The 23,730-nt window shown below is 44.1% G+C and overlaps 1 protein-coding gene across 3 annotated transcripts in view; it reads left to right on the top strand.

Annotated features, from left to right (window-relative positions):
• Nucleotides 1-23,730, top strand: part of CHD6 (chromodomain helicase DNA binding protein 6) — a 211,663-nt gene that overhangs the window by 168,983 nt on the left and 18,950 nt on the right. For all 3 annotated transcript variants that reach the window (XM_082857422.1, XM_082857423.1, XM_082857421.1), the window contains 5 exons: nucleotides 1,533-1,636; nucleotides 7,452-7,581; nucleotides 9,256-9,316; nucleotides 22,246-22,306; nucleotides 23,031-23,247. In XM_082857422.1, the coding sequence (XP_082713548.1) occupies nucleotides 1,533-1,636; nucleotides 7,452-7,581; nucleotides 9,256-9,316; nucleotides 22,246-22,306; nucleotides 23,031-23,247 (573 nt within the window). The remainder of the gene's footprint in view (nucleotides 1-1,532; nucleotides 1,637-7,451; nucleotides 7,582-9,255; nucleotides 9,317-22,245; nucleotides 22,307-23,030; nucleotides 23,248-23,730) is intronic.

Here is a 23,730-nt window from a genome sequence, read left to right as displayed (position 1 = left end):
TTTCCACTGGGCAGTGCTAATGACTTCAGTGGTCACAGGAGCACTAAAGAAGGAGAGAGGTGACAGGCAATGACAGTCCTACCCCTGAGGCATTTTGTAATTAGGACCAGTCATCTCATTGACTGTTACTACTTGGTAGTTACTATGGGCATTTCTAGTAAGGATAGGAAGGTTGGGTGTGTTGCTAAAAAGTTCAATTTGTCAGTCATGTATATGCAGCAGAATTCAACTTGCTTATTTATATCCAATGTTAACTGGGCAGAAGTAATGTATCTGAATTTTCTCCTCCCCGTCATGTGCTTTCTTAGATGTGTAGTTGGAGGGAAGTTAGTAGAACATGGAACGAGTAGGTCCATTGCCCACCCCCTTCCCCCCGCTTCCCTCCTTCCCTCTGCTTCCCTCAATCTTAGCTCTCACTGGTCCCGTGCAGGCTAAATGCCTTATTGTGCAGAAAGTGCCATGAGGAATGAATCACAGCTCATCCCCCAAAATTTGTTCAGCCCACGGCACCACGCAGGCAGAGCAGTGGGCCCTGAAGTGGAGCCAGCTAGGGAGCACTGCCTGGAGAGGTGGGGGCCAGGGAGCCGCATCCCCACAGGGAGAGCTGGGCCTGGCAAAGGGCAGGCAGCCCTGTGTCACAACAAGAAGAACCTGATGGGAGAAGAAACTTCAGCATTGCAGAGGCACCATCCCAGGCAGCTGGGAGGTTGGAGGGAAGAGCCATCCAGATGGATGTTCTCCCCAAAACCCCAGAGCCTTCAAAAGAGTAAGGACGGTGCTCAGACAAATAAAGCCAGTCAGCTAAGGGTCCATGTGGGCTCTCAGAACATGGACAGAAACTCCGCGAGGGGCTGATCCCTCCATGTCAGCTCCCTGGGGTGAGCTGTGTTCATCCCTGTGGCCAGAAGTTTTACCCAGCAGTCCGTTAGCAGACCCTCACCAGGAAGTGCCTCCTCTTGTGGCTGCCAGCCTCTGAAAGGCTCTCTTCATACCCCGCGTGCAGCAGTGCAGACTAGCTTGTTCTCGAATGGTGCTCGGGGTCTCCAAAGGTTGAATCCAGATGATTTGGGCACTTTGCAGCATTTGATCCTGTATGAATTCAGACACCTGAATGCATGTATCACGTATGAAGTCAGAAGGGGTGTTCTGCCTTCACATAACCAACGTATTGCTGGCTTTTGCCATGGCTGTCAGCCGAAGAGGCACATTAGAGCCACCTGACACGGGTAGAGCCCTCAGGCTGGCTGACTGTGCGTTCTCCACGAGGTGCTTTCAGATTCTGCGTCATTCAGTCTGAGTGGAGCCTGAATACCAAGTGCATCTGCTGATGTAGCTCCCTCTGTAAACCAGGGGCAGAGCCCTGGTTAAGATATCTTGGCCCCCAGCTATCTGAATTCTCTCATTTGTTGTTGCTTCAGCTTCTAAGCATGCAGCCCGGGATGTGGCTTAGTATGAGGGTTCAGGCCGGGAGCTCTTGTGTTGTTTTCTGTCTGTGTTGATGGCACTCTGAGTCCACGCCCTTCCTTCCACAGGGAGCTGGACGTGCCTCTGCCCGACATCGACTGCGTGGAGATCCCAGTGGACTGGTGGGATGCCGAGGCCGACAAGTCGCTTCTGATTGGCGTGTTCAAGCACGGTGAGTGTTTCAGTGATTCTGATTGGTGTGTTCAAGCACGGTGAGTGTGTCAGTGATTCTGATTGGCGTGTTCAAGCACGGTGAGTGTTTCAGTGATTCTGATTGGCGTGTTCAAACACGGTGAGTGTTTCAGTGATTCTGATTGGCGTGTTCAAGCACGGTGAGTGTTTCAGTGATTCTGATTGGCGTGTTCAAGCACGGTGAGTGTTTCAGTGATTCTGATTGGTGTGTTCAAACACGGTGAGTGTTTCAGTGATTCTGATTGGCGTGTTCAAGCACGGTGAGTGTTTCAGTGATTCTGATTGGCGTGTTCAAGCACGGTGAGTGTTTCAGTGATTCTGATTGGCGTGTTCAAACACGGTGAGTGTTTCAGTGAACATTTTCTCTGTCCTGAAAAATTCCATAGGCCTGTTGCCTGTCTCTCTTAGAAAGTAGAGCCTCACCTCCATCCTCTCAGAAATTTGGCCAGATGCATGTGTGAGTCATGAAAATATAGCAAATATAAGTATCAGTGAGGCACTTTGAAAGGGTGGCCACAAGGGCTTTGTTCAGTGTGTATCTTCCTCACTAGCCTCACCGCACCATTGTGCGTGGGATTGTTCACTGTTACGGTCCCAGCCTCCGGCCTAGTGCCTGTCACGTGGTAGGCCCCCAGGGTTTCTTGAGTAAAGCAGTAAATAAATGGGGGAAATGTTAGGTTTTAGCATGTCACATGTATGCAGAATTCTAAGGTCGTTCTAGCTAATCTACATATTCCTAGTGTGTATTTTTTGCCCTATTGGTATAAAAATTCAAGAATAGTAGATGGCATAGACATCTTTTTTTTTTTTAATGTGGTAACCTAGAGACTAAAGGGGACTGAGGTGGGTTTTTGAATAGCTTGGAAAAACTGAAATAAATGTCCTGTTTCTTCATTTCTGGCCTTGTTCTAACTACCTGCCCTTGCTTTCAGCCAACCGTTAAAATGAATAATGAAAGTCCCAGATAATATCCACTGTAATGTGCCTAATACACACCTTCCCTGCCAGGTGAATTAGCCAAAATTTTGAACTGGAGAGCAGGGGTTAAAGTGGGAAGAGTTAGGTGTACTTGGCTTTCACTGCCAGCTCTGCCAGTGACTAAATGTGTGACCTTGGGCAAGTCATAAACTTCCCTGACCTAGTTCCTCACCTGTACGCTGGGGAGAGTATCAAGACAACCTACCTGGAGAGTTGTTTGAAGATTAAATGAGACAGTATATGTGGGTGGCCTAGAACAGTGCTTAGTGCATAACAGGTGTTTGGTGCTGTCCACTGTCACTTATTCCTCTGCCTTTGGAAGGTTAACTCTCTTTCTAACACATGCCCTGTGAGTAGAATTCTTCAACATTTGCAGGCCAACCTGCAATATTTCCGTAACAACCATGCGTGTACCTATTTTAATGAAGAACCCTTCAAAACGTAGATTCTGGTGTTACAAATGCAGGCTTTGGGGGAGGGTCTGGTGCTGTTGAGAGCCCTTTATCAAACCACTGGGGTAAGGGAGTCAGAATCAAGATGGCAGAGTAGGAACGTCCTGAGCTCACGTCCTCCCACGGGCATGTGGAAATTACACCTGCTTGCAGAGTAGCTGTCTCTGAGAATGACCTGAGGACTAGCAGAAAAGACGTTCCCCAAATGGAGACGTAAAGAAGGAGCCACAACACGAATCGTAGGAGAGGCGGAGGTGCAGTCTAGCCTGGGACCCACACGCCCGGGTTGGTGACCCACAAGCATCAGAGGACAACAAAGAACGAGTGTGGACGAGGATGTGGAGAAAAGGAACCTTTGAGTACTTTTGACAGGATTGTAAATTTGTGCAGCCACTATGGAAAACAGTATGGAGGTTCCTCAAAAAATTAAAAATGGAATTACCATCCGGTCCAGCAACTCCACTTCTGTATACTTACCCAAAGAAAACAAATACACTAATCCAAAAAGATATGTTCATTGCATCATTATTTACAGTAGGCAAGATATGGAAGCAGCCTAAGTGTCCATCAGTGGGTGAATGGATAAAAAAGATGTGGTGTGTATATACAATGGAATATTATTTGAGCATAAAAAAGAATGAAATCTCACCATATGCAACAACATGGACGGACCTAGAGAGTAATATGCCAAGTAAAATAAGCAGGCAGAGAAAGCCAAATGCTACATGACCTCACTTTATATGTGGAAACTGAAAATCAAAACAAATGAACAAACAAAACAGGTGCTTATAGATATGGAGAGCAAAATGGTGGTTGCCAGAAGGGAGGGAAGTGGGTTGGTGGGCAAAATAGGTAAAGGGGATTAAGAGATACAAACTTCTACTTATAAAATAAGTCACAAAGAATATGGTCAGTAATCCTGTATTAGCTTTGTGTGTGGGGACAGATAGTTGCTAGACTTATTGTGATGATCATTTCATAATGTATTTAAATGTCCAGTTATTCTGTTGTACATCTGAAACTAACATAATATTGTACATCAGCTATAATTCAATGAAAATTTTTCAAATCACTGAGGTTAGGCTAAAGCAGTGCTGTCCACTAGAACCACTACTGGTGACGGAAGTGTCCCATTTCTGCGCCGTCCTCTATGGATGCCGCTCGCCGCATGTGGCTGTTGAGCGCTTGAAATGTCACTAATAAAACTGAGCAGCTGTATTTTTAATTTCATGTAATTTTAATTAGTTCAAATTCAATTAGCCGTATGTGGCTCCTCTGCTGGACAGTGCAGGGCTAGAACTCAGCTCTGAAATAAGAAGAGGAACCATGTGACCTCTCCGTGAAGCACAACGAACCAGTCTCTTATCAGACATGGTAGAGTCAATCTGATGATATCTAAGGTTACTTCCAAATCTAAAATTCTTCTGCTCAGTGAAGCAGCTCGCAGGGTTGCAAGTTAATAATTCCTAAGTGTTTCCTGAGCACGCCTGTGAGACTTGAAGATGGTGCATCACCCACTCCGTTCAGGTTCTCCCAGTTGAGTGAGCTCTGGGTCAGAGCTGGGGGTGCAGGTGCCGGGGAGGTGATGCATGCAGTGCCTGAAGTACCTGGTGTGATGTGATGAGCTTAGCAGACACGCTGTAAAGATGGGGAAGACTTAGCCTCTGTACCCAGTGCTGGGGGACCGGTGTTAAGCCACACATGCAGACTGGCTCACTCTTGGATGGGACCAGACCCGTGTAGTTGGACAGTGACATTGGAGTCAAACCTAGGCTGGGTTGGACCAATGCCGATGCTTGGCTCCGTGGGCCCATCCTCCTTGGTGTCTTGCGTAGTCCAGATCAGATCCTGCTCCTGGCGGGGGGCTGCTCTGCTGGGTCTGCTCCAGCAGACATTCTGTGCGCCTAGGCTTAGACCTGTCCTCACCTGGGTAACACACCTCATCACCCCACGAAACAGCCCTCTCCACAGGATAACCAAACCCACAGAACGTGTCTTACCAGGTGACAAACTCCCAGATACCCAGCAGCCGATGGAGATGTGATATTTTCAGAGAGCCAAGCTGTCTGGCGTTTACTTTTCAGGGTTCTATCAGGAGCTCTCTCTGCCTTGCCTCCATGCCCTGGAGACATAGTATGAGCTGTAGAGCTGCAGCCATTTTCTTTGTTAAGAAATACACAGCTGTTCATCGTCCAAGGTTTTGTGGGTCTTCTACTCCATCCCAGACATAGCCTGCTATGACCCTGCTCAGATCGGAAGACCAAAGCCCCGGTTCCATCTCCGAGCTGACCACCGTGGAAGAACTGGCTGGAGCTTCCGCTTACAGCAAGAAGGACCCTGCAGCGAATCTGTGCTGAATGGTGCTGTTGACCGCTCTTGATCGCATTAGGAAATAGGCAGCCTGGATTTATGAAATACTCATCAAGCTATGGATTTTAGTATTTCTGTTCATGTTCTTATAGAGGAACTTCTAGACTAAGTGGAGAGAGGCAAGCAGCCTACGCCACCTGTTGCTCTATTTATGTCTTTATGTTGCTATTACAGCTCCTACTACTGTCTGTTCAGGACAGTTGTTAGGGTTTTCTAGGGAACTGGGTCAATCACTCTTCCTCGCCTCCAGCTTCATAGCTGGTTGAGAAATAGAAATGCCGAATTTGTCTAGACTTCAGGCCTGCACATGACAAGAAGAAGTCTGCAGAGCAGAGACTCACCCAGGTAGTAGGCACCTGGAGGGACCGGCCTGCTTCAGGCCCTGTGCAGCACAGCATGCGTGAGGGCAGGACCCTCATGGACAGTTAACCTCCCTCCATGATAAAGGGTCAGAGGAGGAAGGTTTCACCATCTCAGCTATGAGATAAAGCATCCCTCTTTTCCTGGGGAGGGGGCAGATAGAGACGATGGCAGGCATGTCCTCAAGACAGCAGGAGCATGGTGGGCATTTCTGTTGTGATGTGAGCTGAGGCAGACCATGGGGAGAGGGTGAGAATGGTTCTTCCTACAGTGATTATTGGAAGAGAGTCTGGGCCAAACTGACACATCCAGTCAGCGGTTTGTTGAGTGTATACAGTGCCAGGCCCTGTGCTAGGTACTGAATGTATAATGATGAGTAAAAACAGATACAGATTCTGTCCCTGGGGAGCCCACAGTCTCATGAGAGAGGCTTACAGTAATCAAACAATTGCCCTAAGGAATAAGTGAATAAAGAAGAACATAAGGCCCCAGTTTCTCCTGCCATATGCCTCGTGCAGGCAGCACCTGTCATGGAGATGACAGAAATGTCACTTTGAATTAAAAGATAAAGCACCTGCAGCTCCTCAGATAAAAAGTACCAGGTGCTGCCTACACATGAGGGCTAGAACAGCATCAACAGTGATACCAGAACAAAAACCAATATAGAAGGGAAATACCCAACAGAGTAGAATCAAGTCTGTTACTAGCAGCCAAGCCGGTACTCATTTTAGGTACAGCACCCTACATCACCACCTGTGATGGGGTCTCTCTGTACATACTACAGAGTTAGAAATTGACTTAGTTAGGGGCAACATGGAAAGGGTTTTGATGATCATGAAGGAGTTTCCCCCCAAAATAGTTCGATATGACAATAGCTGTGACCAAATATTCCTGTCTCATTATAGGATTACATTAGATTCAATAAAATAACAAATTGTCATGCATGGCATCATCAAATTAAAAGGGATATTTTTTCATCATTTTGCCTTCTGTCTGAGGTCCCTGTTCTGGATCAGAAATCCTCCATCTGTTTTTGACTCTGGGGATATGGTGAGAGGCAGTTCCAAAGCCCTGGCCAGTAGATTAGGATTTCATACTGAGTTTGTGAATATAGAGGGAACGGGTCTGTTTTAATCCAATCGACAATCACAGTAGTCCTCTTTATATTTCATCCTTTGCATCCATTACTTTGCTCAGCTTCCCTTTCTAACACATGGGATAAAATTGGACCATAAGAAAACTAGGCCTGTTCATGAGATGACAAGATAATAGGGTGTCCAGAGTTGGGGGGTTGGTGAGGGGAAGGCATTGCAAAACCAGCTTGCCTGATTCCCTTGCTGTCCAAAAGACGCAAACAAGTAGGAATTGTATCTGTATCTTGTGTGTCTTCACGGACACAGAATATTTACATCAGCTTTCATTTTGGGGCAAGCACTACTTCCTCAAAGGTGTCCACTTTAGTGCAAGGATCTTCCCCTGACAGGAAGTCTTACAGGATCCGGTCATTTTTAAATCAGTATTTTTTTGTTTGTTTTGCGTTTTATTTAATAAGGGAAACAAAATGACTGTCTAGGGCGCAAGGCAGATCTTGTGAGTTCTGACATGACCTCGTTGTTCCTCATTACCCCTGATCAGGTTACGAGAGGTACAATGCCATGAGAGCAGACCCAGCACTTTGCTTCCTGGAGAAGGTTGGGATGCCAGACGAGAAGTCCCTTTCTGCAGAGCAGGGTGTTACAGATGGGACCTCAGACATTCCCGAAAGGTGAGACGCTTCATGGGCCAACCACAGTGTGACTTGTCGCGCCACGAATCTCTGACCGCATACATCCAGCACTCTATAATAGTCTCTTCCTCACGGTCTGGCATCTCCCTTAAACCTGAACTGCCTTCCAGAATTGCTGCTTTGGTTACATCCTACGATGCCTCAGGCTTTTCCCTTGAATCCCAAACACTTTGAACCAAATACCAGTTCCTGTCCTTCCTGAGTTCCCCAAGCTGCCCACCCTCCTGCCTACTCCTTAATCAGGCTCGTCTGGTCAGAGGATTCTCAAGGAAGAATTCAGACCTCTCATAACTTCTCATACTTGGCAGAAAGTTAAGAAGCGGTACAGCAAGTTCAGGCTTCCTGACCTTGAAGTGCCTCAGATGAAATTCCAGTGTTATTTAAAGATTTCATGGTCCATGAGTAGGTGGACTTAGGAGCCACTGCTTGATGGCCGTGGCATTCAGGTCTTGTCACTGGGTTGTGCGCAAAAAATATGGAAGCATCCCCTTTGTTGAGTTTTAATTACTTTGGGCATAACTCCAAAATGTGTAAATTCATAGGAAAGCTAAATAGCGAAAAGCTGTGGTTTTCATATACATATATATATATATATATATTTGGAAAACATCGCATATATCTCTTAGCTTGTGTTTGGTAAGCTTTTGGCCTGATCTTCCCCCCAAAAGTAGCATTTCCTGGGGCCACGGGCAAGCCTGGACATGAGGGTGCACAATGCCAGGCCCCCTAACCATGTGCTAAGGCTGAGAAAAGGATGAAATGCATTTTCCATCTGTCCTTGGCTCCTGGTGAACACCCTAGCTATTGTAACGTCCTCTGCCCCGAAGACAATAAAGATGCATTCAGAGAGATACTAACAAATGCCCGAAGGACCAGTGGTGTTAATGTTGGGCACACGGGGTCAGGGAAAACACCACCTGGGGGAGGTGCCCGAATGTGGCTTACAGCTGGTATCTTTGGGGGTGGCTGTTCTTTCTGTGGTTAAGCAATGAAGGTAGGAGGCTCCTTCTGCCCCCAGGACCTGAACAACAGAGAGAAGAATATTTGAGACAGGAATCCTTCAAAGTTGATTTTACCAGGGATCGTGAAAAACAGGTAGGCATCAGCAGTAGTTAAGCTCACAAGGGAGAAGATGTTAGGCAGCTAATCTAGGGACGAGCAGCTGATGGTCCGGAGGGCAGTGTCCTTCCTCAGCACGCACAGCAGAGCTCCCTTTCAAGGAAGTGACGGCCGCTAAATGTGAGGGGCGATTCTGCCTCCATGGCATCCTACTGTGGGATCTGGGGGTCAGCACATCAGGACTCTTAGTTTGCATGGCTGTCAGCCTTAGACTCTGTTCTTTTATCAGAGCCGCTTATCCAGACAGTTCTTGATGGGCAGTAATTACCTTTTTAAAGATAGCATCATTGTTAGCCGGCCTCTGAACTTGCCTGAGTAGATCATGAGTCTCGTGCTAAAGTCTCATTTGAGTGGAAGTTGTTGCTCGTAGAAATTGTAACACTGGAAAAACCAAGCTTTTGAGGCCTGTGGGGAAAGGGATCTGCTAATATTCTCTTTGGTCAGTGATTCTGGGGGATTTTCATGCAAGCATCCTAGTTGCAAAATAGCTTCTAGGTGGTGTGTGATGCATTTTTTTTTTTTAATTTTATTTAGAGGCAACACAGATAAAGAAGACAATACAGAAGACAAAGTAGATGGCCTCCAGAAACAAATGGTGAGTCAAATGTGCTGTGTTTGTAATCCACTATCTTTAATATCAAGAGAGAAATCCCCATCTTGGTATATTGGTCTTTGGGAACTTGACTGCATTGCTGCAGTTGCATTGCATTTTCCCCAACATTTTATTGTAAAAATTGTCAACTCACAGCCTGCGTTGCCCTTTTATTCTAATGAAACTTTTGCTTTTGAGGTGACTGTAGATTTTAGATGGAATTGTAAGATACAATACAGGGTGATCCCGTGTACCTTTTATCCAGTTTCCCACCAGGGGGACATCTTGCAAAACTATGATACAATATCACAGGCAGGATGGTGACATTGACAGAATCAAGATATAGGACATTTCCACCACCACAGAGATCCATCATGTTGCCCTTTTATAGCCACATCTGCATCCCTCCTACCTTCACCTCCTTTTCAATCCCTAGCAACCACTAACCTATTCTCCACTTTTATAGTTCTGTCATGTTAAGAATATTATATAAATGGAGTCATACAGTATGTAACCTTAGGGGCTTGGCTTTTGTCACTCAACGTAATTCCCTGTAGATTGATGCAGATTGTTGTGTGTAATGATAATTCATTCCTTTATATCACCGAGTAGTATTTCTCCCTTCATCCATTGAAAAACATCTGGGTTGTTTCCAGTTTTTCACTATTGCAAGTACCTCTGTAAACAGCTGCATACAGATTTTGTGTGAACTTACATTTCCATTTCTCTGGGGTAAATGTCCAAGAGTATAATTGCTGAGTCGTGTAGTAGTTATATGTTTAGTATTTTCAAAAAACTGACAAGCTGTTTTCTAGAGTGGCTGTACCATTTTACATTCCCACCAGTGATGTATGAATGATCCACTTTCTCCTCATCTTCACTGGCTTTTGGTGTTGTCACTAATTTTTATTTATTTATTTATTTATTATTGGCTGTGTTAGGTCTTCATTGCTGTGCGCGGGCTTTCTCTAGTTGCAGCGAGCGGGGGCTACTCTTCATTGCGGTGCACGGGCTTCTCATTGTGGTAGCTTCTCTTTGTTGCAGAGCACGGGCTCTAGGCACACGGGCTTCAGTAGTTGTGGCACACAGGCTCAGTAGTTGTGGCTTGTGGGCTCTAGAGCGCAGGCTCAGTAGTTGTGGTGCACAGGCTTAGTTGCTCCACAGCATGTGGGATCTTCCTGGACCAGGGCTCGAACCCATGTCCCCTGCATTGGCAGGCGGATTCTTAACCACTGTGCTGCCAGGGAAGTCCCTGTTTCTTAATGCTGTTAAAATATGGCCTATGGAAAACTCCTCAAGTTGGTTTCTGAGTTCTTTTGACATGATTCAGTCAAATATGGAAAGGAGGAAAACTATGAAAAATTCATACATATACATATATCCCCTCTTATTTAGATTTCCTTCACATTTAGGTCACCACAGAGCAATGAGTAGAGTTCCCTGTGCTATACAGTTCGTTCTCATTAGTTATCTGTTATATACATAGTAGTGTATATGTGTCAATCCCAGCCTCCCAATTCATCCTACCCCCCCTTCTCCACCCTTGGTATCCGTAAGTTTGTTCTCTACATGTGTGTCTCTATTTCTGCTTTGCAGATAAGTTAATCTGTATCATTTTTCTAGATTCCACATATAAGCATTAATATACAATGTTTGTTTTTCTCTTTCTGACTTGCTTCCTTTTGTATGACAGTCTCTAGGTCTATCCACATCTCTGCAAATGGCACTATTTCATTCGTTTTTATGGCTGAGTAATATTCCATTGTATATATGTACCACATCTTCTTTATCCATTCCTCTGTAGATGGACATTTAGGTTGCTTCCATGTCCTGGCCGTTGTAAATAGCATTGCAAGGAACATTGGGGTGCGTGTATCTTTTTTAATTATAATTTTCTCTGGGTATATGCCCAGGTGTGGGATTTCTGGGTCATATGGTAGTTCTGTTTTTAGTTTTTTGAGGAACCTCCATACTGTTCTCCATAGTGGCTGTATCAATTTACATTCCCAGCAACAGTTTAGGAGGGTTCCCTTTCACCACACCCTCTCCAGCATTTACTGTTTGTAGATTTTTTGATGATGGCCATTCTGACAGGTGTGAGATGCTCAACATCACTAATTACTAGAGAAAAGCAAATCGAAACTACAGTGAGGTATCATCTTGTTATCCTTTTGATGTCTGCAGAATTTATAATGCTATTTCCTGTTTCATTCCTTATATTAATAATTTGTGTCTTCTTTTTTTCTTATTATTCTTGCTAGAAATTTGTCTGCTTTATCTTTTTAAAGAATTGGAACTTTGTTTCATTGATTTTTCTCTGTTTTCTATTTTAAATTTCATTGATTTCTGCTCCTTATTATTCTTTTCCTTCCGGTTTTGTGTTGTGTTTTTGTTTGTTTGTTTGTTTTTTGGCTGTGTCGGGTCTTCATTGCTGCACACGGGCTTTCTCTAGTTGCAGTGAGCGGGGGCTACTCTTTGTTGTGGTGCGTGGCTTCTTGTTGCAGAGCACAGACTCTAGGCACACAGGCTTCAGTAGTTGTGGCATACGGGCTCAGTAGTTGTGGCACACAGGCTTAGTTGCTCCGCGGCATGTGGGATCTTCCCAGACCAGGGCTTGAACCTGTGTCCCCTGCATTGGCAGGCGGATTCTTAACCACTGTGCCACCAGGGAAGCCCCTCTGTTCTATTTTCCTCTTTTTCTAGATATTTGGGGTGGGAGCTTAGATTACTGATTTGAGACTTTTGGGCTTATTTAATGTATGCATTCAGTGCTATAAATTTCCCTCTCAGCATTACTTTAGCTAGGCCCCACAATTTTTACTATTTATTATAAATAGTAAAATTTGTTGTATTTTCATTTTCATTCAATTAATTTTTTTTTCCCTTGAGACTTTTTCTTTGGCCCATGGATTATCAGACATGTGTTATTTAATTTCCAAGTATTTGGAGATTGTCCTATAATCTTTCTGGGTTTTATTTCTAGTTTGATTCCATTGTGCTCAGAGAATACACTCTATTATTTCAGTGGTTTTAAATTTGTTAAGTTATTTTTGTGGCCCAGGATATGGTCTCTCTTGGTATATGTTGCATGGGCACTTGAAAAATATGTGTATTGTGCTGTTGTTGGGCAGAGCGCTGCATAAATGTCAATGCAGTCCTGTTAGTTGATAGTGTTGAGTTCTTCTGTATTCTTGCTGATTTTCTGTCTAGTTGTTGAGAGAGGAGTATTGAAGTCTCCAACTATAATTATGGACTTGTGTATTTCTCCTTTCAATTCTATCAGTTTTTGCCTCACGTGTTTTGCAACTCTGTTGTCTGGTGTATACACATTTAGGATATGTCTTCTTGGTGGGTTGACTCTGCTGTCAATATATAATGTACCTGCTTGTGTCTGATAGTTTTTTTTTGCTCTGAAGTGTACTTTATCTGATATTAATGTAGCTACTCCTGGTTTCCTTTGATAAATGTTTGCATGATATAACTTTTTCCATCCTTTTACTTTCAACCTGCCTATGTGAAATGAGTTTTCTATAGACAGTATTTAGTTGGGTTATATTTTTTAATGCACCCTGTCTTATAGTTGATGTATTCAGCCACTTACATTTAATGTAATTATTGATGCATTAAGCCTTAAGTCTGACATTTTGTTTTCTCCATTTTTTTATTCTCTGTTTTCTTTTTCCTGACTTCTTGTGGGTTATTTGAAACTTTTTTCTGATCCCTTTTTTGATTTATCTATGTTGGGTATGTTTTGTTGGGTTTTTTTTAAGTTTCTTAGTGGTTATTCTAGATATTTCATTACATATAATATATCACAGTCCACTGGTATCATCATTTTACCAGTTCAAGTGAAGTATAGTGTCCTTACTTCTAGTTTTGTCCCTTTATAATATAATTGTCTTAAATATTTCTTCTACATACATTTAGAATCATATCGGACAATGTTACAATTTTTGCTGCAATTCTGAAATATAATTGAGAAGATTCAAGAGGATAAGGAACATCTACTGTATTTTTATTTACTTTGTTCTTCCTAGTGTCCCAAGATTTCTTCTTTCTGTTGAGAGAAATTCCTTTAGCTGTTCTTTTAGGATAGGTCTACTGTTGACAGTTCTTTTATTTTTCCTTCATCTGAGAATATCTTAATATCCCCTTCATTCCTGAAGGATATGTTCACTGGATATAGGATTCTGGGTTGACAGTTCTTTTCTTTCAGCTCTTGAAAAATGTTGTGCCACTTCCTTCTGGCCTCCCTGGTTTCTGATGAGAAATCTTCTGTCACTCAAGTTGTTTTTCCCCTTAGGTAAGGTGTCTTTTCTCTGTTGCTACTTTCAGGATTTTTTTTTTCTTTCTTTAGTTTTCAGAAGCTTAACTGTGATTTTTGTGTGTGTGGACTTCTTTGAGTTTATCCTGTTTGGTGTTTATCATCTTCTTGAATCTGTAGGTTTGTGTCTTTCACCAGATTTGGGGAGTTTTCAGCCATTATTTCTTGAATTCCTTTTTCCTCCCCTTCTGGAACTCTGATGGTATGAATGTTAAATCTTTTGTTATAGTCCCACTGGTCCCTGAGGTTCTGTGTTTTGTTTTGTTTTGTTTATTTTGGCTGTGCCTCATGGCTTGCAGGATCATAGTTCCCCAACTGGGGATCGGACCTGGGCCACAGCAGTGGAAGCGCCAAGTCCTAACCACTGGACCACCAGGGAATTCCCTGTTTAATGTTTTTTTTAATCTGTTTCTCTCTGTTGGTCACACTGGGTACTTTATATTTTTCTCTCTTAGAGCTCACTGATTCTTTTCTCTTTCTCCTCCATTCGCTGTTGAGCCTGTCCATTGTGTTTTTGTTTTTGTTTGGTCTGGTTCATTTCATTATTGTATTTTTCAAATCCAAAATTTCCCTTTGGTTCTTCTTTGGATCTCTCTTTCTTTGCTGAGATCTTCTTTTTCTTTGCTGAGATCTTGTGTTATCATTTGTGGCAAGTATGTTCAGAATTCCTCATTGAGGACTGCTTTAAATTCTTATGTCAGATAATTCTAAGATCTCTGTCATTTCAGTGTTAGTGTCTGTTGATTGTCTTTTCCCATTCAGTTGGAGATCTTCCTGGTTCTTGATGTGATAAGTGATTTTTGATTGAAACCTGAACATTTGGGGTATTACATTGTGAAACTCAGGATCTTATTTAAAACTTCTGTTGTAACTGATTGCCTCTGACACTTCTGTTGCAGGGGAATGGGGCAGGGTGGGTGGCAGAGTACACTACCTTTTTACTGCTTGGTGGGAGTAGAAGTTAATGTTCCCAGTCAGCCCCTGAAGATACCCAAGGCAGGGGTGTTTCTCATTACTGTTGGGCAGGAATGGAAGTTTAGATCTCCACATGGTCTTTGCTGACACCATGGGTGTTGGGGACCTTATTACCACCTAGCAGGGATAAAAGTCCCAGCTCCCTACTTGGCTTTTTGACACCACCCAGCAGGGGAATGGGGAGCCCTGTTCCAGCCTGGCAAAGGTGGAAGTCTAGAGTCCACCTTTAGACTCTAGAGGCCCACTCAGCCTCTGCCGGCATGGATGTGGTGAGCAGAAGTTTTTTCTGTTATGTTGAGCTGAAGTGTAGCACATCTTGTCTTAACATTTTGTCCATTCCTAGCTTGCCCTTTTCCTAGTCCTTCACTAGAGAGAGCAGGCTTTTGTTGGGACTTTTTTTGTCTGTACCCTTTGTCATTTCCAGATAGCCAGCTTCTTTACCTCCAGATCTAGGATATATAAGGCAAAAAAGAAAACCCAGGAAACTCACCACTGTGTCATCCCATGTGTCCCAAAGTCCCTGGTTGGTCTGCCTTCTCTTCACCTTTCAGAGTTTTCTTAGGTTTGTTTTATATATAATGTCCAGGGGTTTTAGCTGTAAATATTGTGTGGAATAGGGAAATATGCATCTTCCCAGAAGCAGAAGTCTATATTGCATTTTACAGATGAGTTTCTAGGGCTTTGCATAAGCAGACCAAAACCTTACTAGGGCCCCAGCACTATCTGACCACATTTTCTCTGGCTTTCAGTGGAGCAAATAAATCTGTTAGAATTTCATGGGTTCCGTATCCCAGAGGTTACTGTAGCATTGTCCTCGCCTGACTCCATTACTAGAATAATCTTTCTTCTCCTCCTGATCACCAACCAAAAGTTTTCAATTCTCTTCTTTTGGTTCTAGTTTGGAGAATGGTATTTACCTTGGTTTCCATCAGCTCTGATTGCTGTAACAGTAACAATGACATCACTTTCCCAAAGTAAGAAATAATTATTTTTTGAAGATATGTTTCCATATCTCCTTGAGGTTTGCGAAGCAGTGGATTGAAGCAAATCAGCATGAAGCTTCAGACCCTGGACCTGAAGGAAGTTGGGTTTGGTCTTGACAATTAAAATCTGAGCTCTGCCATTCTGGTTGAAGCTCTGCCTAGCTTTTACAGTTACTTCCTTTGTCTGGAATGTGGGATGTGTTTTCCCATGGAAATAACTTGAGTACCAAAGAAATGAAAATAGTACCTTAAATTCATATGGAACTTTACTCTCTCCAAAGCACTTTTCCCATTTGTTTCAGTTGATCCTCACCTCAGCCATGTGAAGTAAGAGCTTCAGGTGTTATTGCCCTCATGTGAGAGCTGGGGAAATTCAGGCCCAGGAAGTTAAAGGACGTTGCCAGATTCTCACAGCTACTAGATGATAGCGTTCAGACTAGATATTCTCTAGCTGTTCTGGCTTTTTTTTTTTTCTGATCAAATATTCTTTTCATAGTCAAGAGAGTAGGAGGTGTTTTAGCTGTACGTACACACCCCTTCTCCCAGCAGCATCCTCTATGAAAAGGCAGCCCCCAGACCAACCGCAGGCCAGACCCAGCTCTGAAAGCTGTTCATGGTAAAGTTCACATGCTTAACTCATGCTTACTTCAGTCTTGGAGAGATCTGGGCACTGAAGTGGGAGTTGTGGCAGAATTGGTAAAATAACTCAAGTTTCCTTATAATGGTTAAACTCCTCTGGGACTCCTTTTTTTTAAATTCATTTATGAAAATAATGCCTGTATTATTTATTTTGCTCTTCAGATCCCTAAAACCTGGGCTATAGAATATAATCAAAAGCAGAAGGAATGGGGAGTGCCTTTCCCAGATTTTGAGGTGAACAGATTATAAACAGATTAAGATCGACTTCTAGTCCATGTGCTAGAATAACAAATGTAGAGGAACAGCCAACATCTGAACCAAGCCTTCTCCCCACGCCCCAGCCCTTGTACTGAAGACACTGGTTGGGTGTTTCCTTCTCCCAGTTCTGTTCTCAGGCAGATCAGCAGGTTAAGGAAGCCCAAAGAACGTATCATCCATCACTAAGTTAATTCATCTGAATTAAACAGACCTGGGCATAGGAGGGGGCCTGGTTGGTAGATGGGAGAATCACAGCATTGCAAGGACCCTAACGCATGTCTGCATGGTCTCAGTGTTCCATCCCTTCTACTGCGACATCACTGTGGGGGCATACCAGGCAGGTGTAGGTGCTTCCAGGAATCCATGAAGGGAAAGGGGGAATGTGCTATCATCCAAGGAAGCCCATTTCATTGTTGGGTGGTATTTCCTTATTCTGACCCAGAAATCTGACTCCCAGTTGGTTCCATGGACTCTGTCTAGTTTTCTTCTGGTCCTGCAAAGAGCAAAACTGTTCTTACTTTCCTCTCCGATAAGACTAAAAAATTTTGAGACCAACTAGCTACCGTAATCTCTTTAAGTCTCTTTTCAGGTGAAGTATCCTTAATTCCTCTTTCTTCTTATCATGTTGTCTCCAGACCCCTTGCTACTCTTGTGCCTTCCACAGCTCACTGTGCTGTTGTCCTCTTCAAACGTGGCAGTTGGAGAACCACAGAATGTTAGAGGGACATGTGAGATGATTAGTCTACTCCCTTCCCCCACCCTTTCTGTTTAATACCAGTAGAGCTTTTGATTGGTAAACAGTTGCAGCTAGAGTCAGTGGACATGCCTTCTAAAGCAGTTAGTCAGAAAGTTTACTTGTGTTTGGGATGGTCTAGAGCCTAGAATGGTAAAGGAAATCGTTCTCTATCAAACCTAGTATGCAGGGAGGTTACCATCTCCTTTAACTGAGATAGTAATAAGTAGCGGCCCAGTTCTGCCTGGTGTAGTCCTTGTGTTCTAACCAGCAGTCTTGTCCTCACTCTGCAGCACTTCCTACAGCAGGTGCTCTCTGTAAAAGGAGGGTGAGTTCATGTGCACAGTGAACTAGGAAGAAACTCCTGCAGGGAAACTTAATGCCTAAAATGGTCAGATCCCACTATAAGAAAAGTTCAATGAGGAACTGAACAATGACTCTATTCTTATGAGTTGAGAGATCAAGGGGTCTCTGAACTCAAATAGAGATATTTGAATGTAGATGGAGTACTTCCACGCTTACTTCCACGCTTACTTCCACGCTTACAAAGCACGTTTCCCCTTCAGTTAGGCGTTGTTCTTATTCCTATTCTAGACGGGGGAAGCTCAAATAGTTTTAATGAGCTGCAAAAGGAGTCATACTCCTCAGGAGCAGTGTCTGCCCGCTCACATCTTTTTCTAAATCCTTCAGTCTTTCCATTATAAAATCCTTGAATTTTGTGTTAATGACATTTGATGTGTATCTACTTTCTACATGAAATTTATGAAGGTAGTAGGATGCTTGATTTTTCTGCAAAATGAAAACTGCTGTGGGATTTTTTTTAACTGCGCCTTCACGCATCCTGTTACCTCTACACAAAGAGTTCTTATATTCTCCTCCTGGCGAACTCCTGTGTCCTTCAATGTGAAGCTCAAAAGTCACCTCTCAGATGTCCTTCCCCTACCTGATTTGGGCCATGCAGAGTTGGTGACCCTTTCTGGTTTTCCCACTGTGTTTAGGAACACTCATCACACTACATGGCCAGTATTTATTTTATGTCTCTTGTAATGGCCAGAATGTGGGCTCTAGAAAGATAAGGACTCCATCCTTCCCACTGTCAGAGCTCCTGAACCCAGCACAGTTCCTGGCAAACAAATGTAGGAAGGCAGCTCATCGCCGCTCTTTTGGCCCTGGAGTTTTGTAAGGGCTTAGAGGAAATTCCCTGGGTCTGCAGGTCTGTGCTGCCGTCACTGCCTGCACCCACACCCAGACCAAAGAGGGGAGGCAGCCGGGCCTGGAGGAGCAGCCACAGGCAAGGGGGATCTGCTGTTCTCAGATCAGGAAACAGCCCTGCATCCTCGGCGGAGAAGTGCCACGCGGGAAGCTAAGTTACTCTAGTGACTGACAGTGCATTTGATCCAACCAGGTGTGTCTTCAGCCCCCGGAGGCAATACATCCCAGTGGTTAGAGCTCCTCGTCTGGGGTCAGGCCTTCTAGGTTTGAATTCCATCTTCACCACTTAATAACTATATGTAGCATTAGATTATCAACCTCTCATTCTACAATTTCCTTCTGTCTAAAAAGGGTCATTTAGTCGTTTAGAATGAATAAATGAAAAACACATGTGAAGTACTCAGTATGGTATCTGGCCATTTACTTACCTGTAGACTTTTGTTGTTATTGCTGCTGTTGGCCACTGTGTCATGAAGCTGTCCTTAGAGAACACACTTCAGCTGAAAGAGAGAAACGCTGAAGGATCCTCTAGCAGTTGGGCCTGTACGTGGGTATCTCCTCGGTGCCGGCTGCCGTGCGTCGGGCATTTGCTTTGTGCCAGCATTTGGTTAAACACTTTGCATAATCAACTCATTTGTGCCCCACGATCACCCGTAAAGTACTATTGTCTCCATTTTGCAAATGAAGAAATGAGCTTGAGAGAGGTCGAAACACCTTGCCCAAGGCCAGAGAGCAGTGGACTGTCAGACTCCAAACACAGGCGGGCTCAAGATGGAGAAACTGCAGGTTGGAACTAACCTGTTGCCCTTACTTTGACAGTCTTACTTGTCAGCACTCTCTGGGACCCTGCCCTTGGAAATGATTGATTCATACTTCTTCTGAGATGAATATTTCTTTCAGACTGATTCACAGAGGCAGAAACTAGGATACTACATGTTCACATGCAGACTTCAGAGGCAGGGCTTTCCATGTGCTCCCTGCGATACCGGTCTGTCACACTCACATTAAATTGGTTATGTGACCACAAGATTATGACATCTTTTTCACTTCGGCTGCTGCTAAGCCAGGTCTTCTCCTTTCTGTCAGTGATAGAGAGGGGACCTGCCATCAAGAGAGAGCAGGAGACAGAAAGGCACTTACGGCTTCCAGAATCTTTCCTTACTTGAGGGTTTGCCTAAGGCCAACAGAAACTGTTAGGGAGGGTGGAAAGGAAGCCTGCATGGCAGGTGTGCCTGCCTCACACCAAGCCCGGAGCTACCCCTGTGGAGTCGGTGCCCACGGCACCCACACATCCGTCGTAATAAGGAGCGTGGTAGCCCTGGCGCCTGACCCTACATCTCATAGTCTATACAGCACTTCTCAGTCTAGAAGTGTCTATAATTACAACTTGCAGCATTATAAGGGTCTTCACGGGTACTCTAAGAATACCCAAAAATGTTCTCTATGGCAGGAAGGATGGAAGGCCTGGTTGTTGGTTTTTGCTTGCTTCTTAACTACCTAAATAGTGGGAAAGGCTGCTTTGGCATACTTAAGTGTCACTTCAGAATGGTACAGTAGATCAGCTTGAAGTTCCTTCTCTTCACTGATATTACATGGGCAAAGAAGGGAGATTAAACTAGTGTTCTCCAATTCTAAATATGTTGCACTCTCTAAATCAGATTTTCAGCCAGGACTCTCTTTTTGTTCTGTTTTGGGCAGCTCAGTGGTTACAGTATAGGTTCTCATCAGACTACCGTGTTTGAAGCCCAGCTCTGCCCCTTGGTAGCCATGTGACCTTGGCAACTTACAGAACTTTCTAGGGCTTGTTTTCTGCCTCTGTAAAATAAGGATAGTAATACTTTCTACCTGGGGAAGCAGTGCTGATGACCAAAGGAGATAAGCCGTGTAAAGGGTTTTGCACAGTCACACATAGTTCTTGGTAACGTCAGCTATTACCACTACTCTGGTAAGAAAGAAATGCATTCAGAAAATGAACCCCTGCCCCTCCACCTTTCTCAGGTCCTTCCCCGGTATTAGGGGCCTAAGGGAGCGGTTTGAATTTTAACTATTGCCAGTCATAGGTGTGTGTCCATCCCTCCTGAGCCGAGGTGCTGCTCTCCTGGGCTGTGTCCCAGTTTTCTGTAAAGGACCAGACAGTAAATATCTTAGGCCTGGGGGCCAGTAGAGTCACATCTTCTTCACCTCCTCTTTCTCCCCCTCCTGCCCCTCCCTTCCTTCCTCCTCCTCCTCTTCTTCTTCCCTTAAAAACCATTCTTAGCTTAAGGGCCACACAAAAACAATCTACAGGCTGCAGATTGCTGACCCTTATTCTGACAGAATCTGACCCTGTGCTCCACCATAGCTGAAGTCATGAATCCTGGGGTTATTCTCGCCTGTCATTCACGTCAAAAGACTCAAGTCAGAAAAACAATAAGAGGGCTTCCCTGGTGGCACAGTGGTTGAGAGTCTGCCTGCCAATGCAGGGGATACGGGTTCGAGCCCTGATCCGGGAAGGTCCCACGTGCTGCGGAGCAACTAAGCCCGTGCGCCACAACTACTGAGCCCATGTGCCACAACTCCTGAAGCCCGCGTGCCTAGAACCCGTGCTCCACAACAAGAGAAGCCACCACAATGAGAATTCCGCTCACGGCAACAAAAAGTATCCCCTGCTCGCAACTAGAGAAAGCCATGCACAGCAACGAAGAACCAAAGCAGCCAAAAATAAATAAATAAAATACATAAGTTTGTAAAAAAATAAATAAAAAAGTAAAGTTAGTTTTAAAAAAGATAAAAGAAAAACAATAAGATAGGTGGGAAAATGGGTGAAATACGTGAAGGGGATTAAGAAGTACAGACTTCCAGTTATAAAATAAATAAGTCACAGGGACGTGATGTACTGCATCGGGAATGTAGTCAATAATATTAGAATAACTGTGTGTGGTGACAGATAGAAAGTACACCCATAGTGGTGATCATTTCTTACTGTATAAAGATACCGAATCACTGTTTTACACCTGAAACTAATATGATGTCGCAAGTCAACTTTACTTCAGTAAAAAAAAAGAAAAAGTAAGTTTTTGTGTTAAAAATGGAGTAAGTTGAAGACTCGCACCGTCTCTTCGCCCACACCCAAACTCCCACATGCTCTGTGTATAAGGAGCCTCTGAAGTTCCATTCCTGGGACCAAGAAAGGCTTCGTAAAGGAATCCATTAGAGCCAGGTTGACATATACTCCAACTTGGATACGCTCTGTGCCTGTGGTATTACTTCAGATTCTGAGCCTCAGATCATGATTTTAATTTTAAATTCCTGGTTTGTGCCATCAGGTCTCCTGTCTGGAGCAGTCATGTTTTAGGAAAATAGCGTCTATTGCTGTGAAGTAAATGAAGCATAATGAACATGAGCATGACAGTTTTTCACAGCAGAAATCCAAAAATGCAGGCCCATGCTTTGTGAAATGACAGTATTAGACTGCAAGTGATGATAGTGAAGCAAATATTTAATTCTCAACTAAAAGAGTGCGTGCAAAATGTAGTTGCCAGGGGAGCATGCCAGTTCATCATTCTTAAAGCTAATTCTCTACGGGCAGAATCATTCCACACAATTCCAGGGGGGAAAATGCTTATTTTAAATAAACTGCTTTCTGGCTCTTTTAAGACTCTGTGCATAAGTAAGCTTTATTCATCAGGGACCACCTTGATCTTTGAGATGCTCTTGGGCAGGGGATGTCTCTTGTGCATCTTTACTCCTTCTGTGTAGGGACTGGGTTTCTGAGTTGGTCTCTTCAGAGCTGCAGTTGTGCTGACGGCATGACTTCATTTATCCCTAGGAGAGTTCCAGTGATGGAGGTGATGGCATTTTTGGTGAAAAGAAGGATGACAGCCGGGCAGGTGAGACTGTGTCCTTCTGAAGGCAAAGAAAAGTAAGGTCCCTGTTTGTAGTTATCCTGGAGTTCATGTGTAATAAAAAAGAAAAAAATGCTGTTTTTTAAGGAGGCTCTTTTTAAAAGCCAATTAAGTTGACCTTCGTCAAACTCTGCGGGAGTCACCCAGGGAGCGTTAATGTGGCTCTGGCCAGCTTTCTCCACCTGGCACTGAATTCAACAGTGAAATGAAGTCAGGATGGAGTCTGAGAGATAAAAAGGAATCGTGGTTTCAGTGATTTTTTTTTTTTCTTTTGAGAAAAGTTAAGGGTATTTGGTGTGTTCTCTTGTTGGTTTGTTTTTCTGAATTCAGACTTAACGGAGGCTTTGATGTTTAGAAGGCCCAGCTACACAGAAGCCTTTAGTTCTAAATGGAGATGGCCCCAGAGCATCCACTGAAGCCCATGCCTTAGAGCAAGGCCCTTGAGTCAGTTCTGCCCCCACAGACAGGCACGTTTGTACTGGAGAGAGAGCAGAACCCACCGTACCTAAAGCTGCTTCTAAAGTGCAATTGCAGCCCTTCCGGCTGTGCCTAGCTCCCGAGCTGATTGTTGAACGGCAGCTACTTCCACTAAGTTACTAAGTCAGCTTTAGTTTTCTTTAAACGAAAGGGAAGAACAGCAACCAAAAAACCCAGTTGCCTTTGTTTTAGTTCTGTTTGTAAATACTAATATCCTCACTGATGTTTGAAGCCCAGGATGGCTCCGACCCAGACAAATCACCCTGGCCAGTTTCGTCTGCACTCACAGCTCGTCTCCGACGCCTGGTCACCATTTACCAGCGCTGTAACCGCAAGGAGCTCTGCCGACCTGAAATCCTGGGACCAGGAAACCAGGGATACTGGGTCCAGGAAGAGATGTTCCGGAGGTCCTCAGAGATGGATCTCATCAACAAGGAAGCCCAAAAGAGGTAAAAGCCAGTGGCCAAAAGGGCGTGCTGAGCTGCCCAATGGGCAAAGGTGACAAAGGGAACCCAACAGCTGGAGGGCAGGTGTGTCCGGTGTTCTCATATGGAGTCAGGTTGTCTCTAGAGTGAATTAAATCCAGCCTCCAACTGCAGTGGTGTTTTCGTGCTGACTGGGGAGTCTGGTGATATCTAGGACACCCTCTGTTCACAGTTCCCAGACTTGTGTGATTTTCCAACCTTACCCTCTTCCCTAAGTTGGACCCCAGTCTCTGGGGATGTGATTTAAACACCACACTAGCATGTATCAGATCATATTCTTTCAGCAGCAAAGTGAATAGTGTGCATTGAAGTTGTCTTACTGTAGCCAACAGTCCTTATCGAGCCTTTGAGAACAATAAGTACCATAAAATGCCAGCCCAGAAGGAAGGAGTTACTTGCCCATCTGAGAATTAAGGTAAAAATGGCTGCCTAAGGCCAGCACAGGCT

The sequence above is a fragment of the Leucopleurus acutus genome, assembly GCF_964270905.1.
Source record: "Leucopleurus acutus genome assembly, chromosome: 16".
Classification (NCBI taxonomy): Eukaryota; Metazoa; Chordata; class Mammalia; order Artiodactyla; family Delphinidae; genus Leucopleurus; species Leucopleurus acutus.
The sequence above is the reverse complement of the archived record's forward strand: the minus strand, read 5'-3'. Positions and strand labels throughout refer to the sequence as shown.